Genomic DNA, 1,958 nt, shown 5'->3' with positions numbered 1-1,958 from the left:
TTATCTCTTAAAAATTTTATTTATGTTTGTTGTTAAAAATTAACATAGCTGATAAAATAATTAAATAGTGAGTGGTACATGACATGCCACGTGCATTTTATATTAACGTATAAAGATTAATTTTAACAATAAAACTGATGAAATTAATTGATTTGATATACAAAATTAATTTATTTATTTTTGAATAAAAGAACAAAATCCAATCCTGCTAAAAAAATACCTCTACACTTCTTTTACCACTAATCCAGGTTTGGCAAAATCTGATAATTTTATATATAATACCATTCACCAAATAAAATTTTATGCTATTTATCCGATTGTTTGATTCTTACAATATCTGATCCTAGGTTGAGAGATTGATACATAATCAAAATTACCTGCTGTTCTTTTTCTGGCATATCTTTGAATGTCGGAGCAAAATAATTTAAAGGAACAAAATTTATTAGCTGTACATTGGTAAAGATTATTTCAGCTTGAAGGTAAAAACTAATTAGCTGATTATTGAACAAGAATAAAAGGGTAAAAACACATAAGTATCTGGTTTAATTAAATACAAGCCAGTAATAGAGAAAAAGTTGCCTTGGACAGGACACCTCGATTCATCTTGAAGCAGCTTTTTTGTCATTTTGCGGACATCAAGCACTAGTGTTGTTATTTCTGATGCTTTGGATGAAATAAAATGCAACTAAATAAGCTGATTTATTTGACAAAATTCATGATGTTGTGGAGAATATGAGCAAGCTGGATGATTCTGCTTCAAAACAGAGTTTCAAAAAAGGGTTAGCTTACTGGAGAAAAGGGATCTTCGGTCTCACGCATGCGCTTCAATGGATGTACTGTTCTTGATTGAGAACCATTTTCTTTTCCAAACCTGGTGGAACATTCTTCGCTTGTTGAAGAACTGGAAACTGGTGGCCCAGATGTCCATGGAACCACTTGATTTTCTTCGTCACCGCTGCTATCTCCACCATCGTCTTCACTACTGTCATCTTCCTCATCATCGTCATCTTCGTCGTCGTCCTCATCGTCATCATTTTCTTCTGTACAAGCATTTCTGCTGACACAATTTTCGCAAACGGAGACGGTGGGGCCAAGCTTTGGTCCGGAGCCATTCCAGGGCGTAGGAGATTGACAGAGGTGACAAAGAAGGGTTCGTGAATGTTTAGCAACGAGGAAATTGGCACCATGTACTCTGGAATCACAATCCCAGCACAAGATGGCTTGATCTGATTCACAGTACATCTTTGCTAAAGAATTGCAGAGCTCACACTTTTTCATTTTTTTTTTTTTGGTTTTTTTCTCCTTTCAAACTTGAATTTCCATGTTCATCAGCATCACTGTGTTTTTATGCCTTTCTGTTTGACACATGCTCAAGTGCAACTTGTCAAATGTTTATTAAATGTACAAATTGTTAAATACCTTTTTTCTGCTTTCTTTTTCATATTTTCTTATTCTTTAATGTAGCATTTTGATAAATCTCACATCTTTTTTAGATTTGATAAATCTTCCTTTTGTTAGAAGTAATGCACCAATAACCTGCAGTAAACTATGGCTGTGTTTATGTCAAATTTGTCAACGGCAGTAAAGTAGTACATATTAACAAGACCAAGTTGATTGACTTTAAATAACAAGACCAAGTTAATTAATTAAAGTATTTTAGGTGGGTTTCAATCATAGAAAGTTTATTCCATTTATTTTACCTTAAAATTCGTACCTACTGCCTAATACCAGTACGGTACAGATCACTACGAGTATTGTACCTATTGTCTGAATAGCAGTGAAGTATGAAGTTGTTCCAAATGTATTTGTGGAGTGACAAAGTTGATGTTTCCTGAGTCAGGTTTCACCTATTGTCATAGCTACACATTGTCAAGTCAAGAAAGACGTGCATTGTCTAGTCCATTATTGGCGCAAATTAGGCCGCTCATAAATATCTTATTATATGGAATCATCAATTA

General features: G+C 33.9%; 1 protein-coding gene across 1 annotated transcript; it reads right to left on the bottom strand.

The window, feature by feature from the left end:
• Window positions 1-473: 473 nt before the first annotated feature.
• On the bottom strand, window positions 474-1,460 carry LOC105774813 (zinc finger protein CONSTANS-LIKE 2). Its single transcript, XM_012597385.2, has one exon. It carries the CDS (start codon window positions 1,276-1,278, stop codon window positions 781-783), a length of 498 nt encoding a protein of 165 aa, XP_012452839.1. The 5' UTR covers window positions 1,279-1,460; the 3' UTR covers window positions 474-780.
• Window positions 1,461-1,958: the final 498 nt, after the last annotated feature.

Source organism: Gossypium raimondii, chromosome 6 (genome assembly GCF_025698545.1).
Source record: "Gossypium raimondii isolate GPD5lz chromosome 6, ASM2569854v1, whole genome shotgun sequence".
NCBI lineage: Eukaryota > Viridiplantae > Streptophyta > Magnoliopsida > Malvales > Malvaceae > Gossypium > Gossypium raimondii.
The sequence above is the reverse complement of the archived record's forward strand: the minus strand, read 5'-3'. Positions and strand labels throughout refer to the sequence as shown.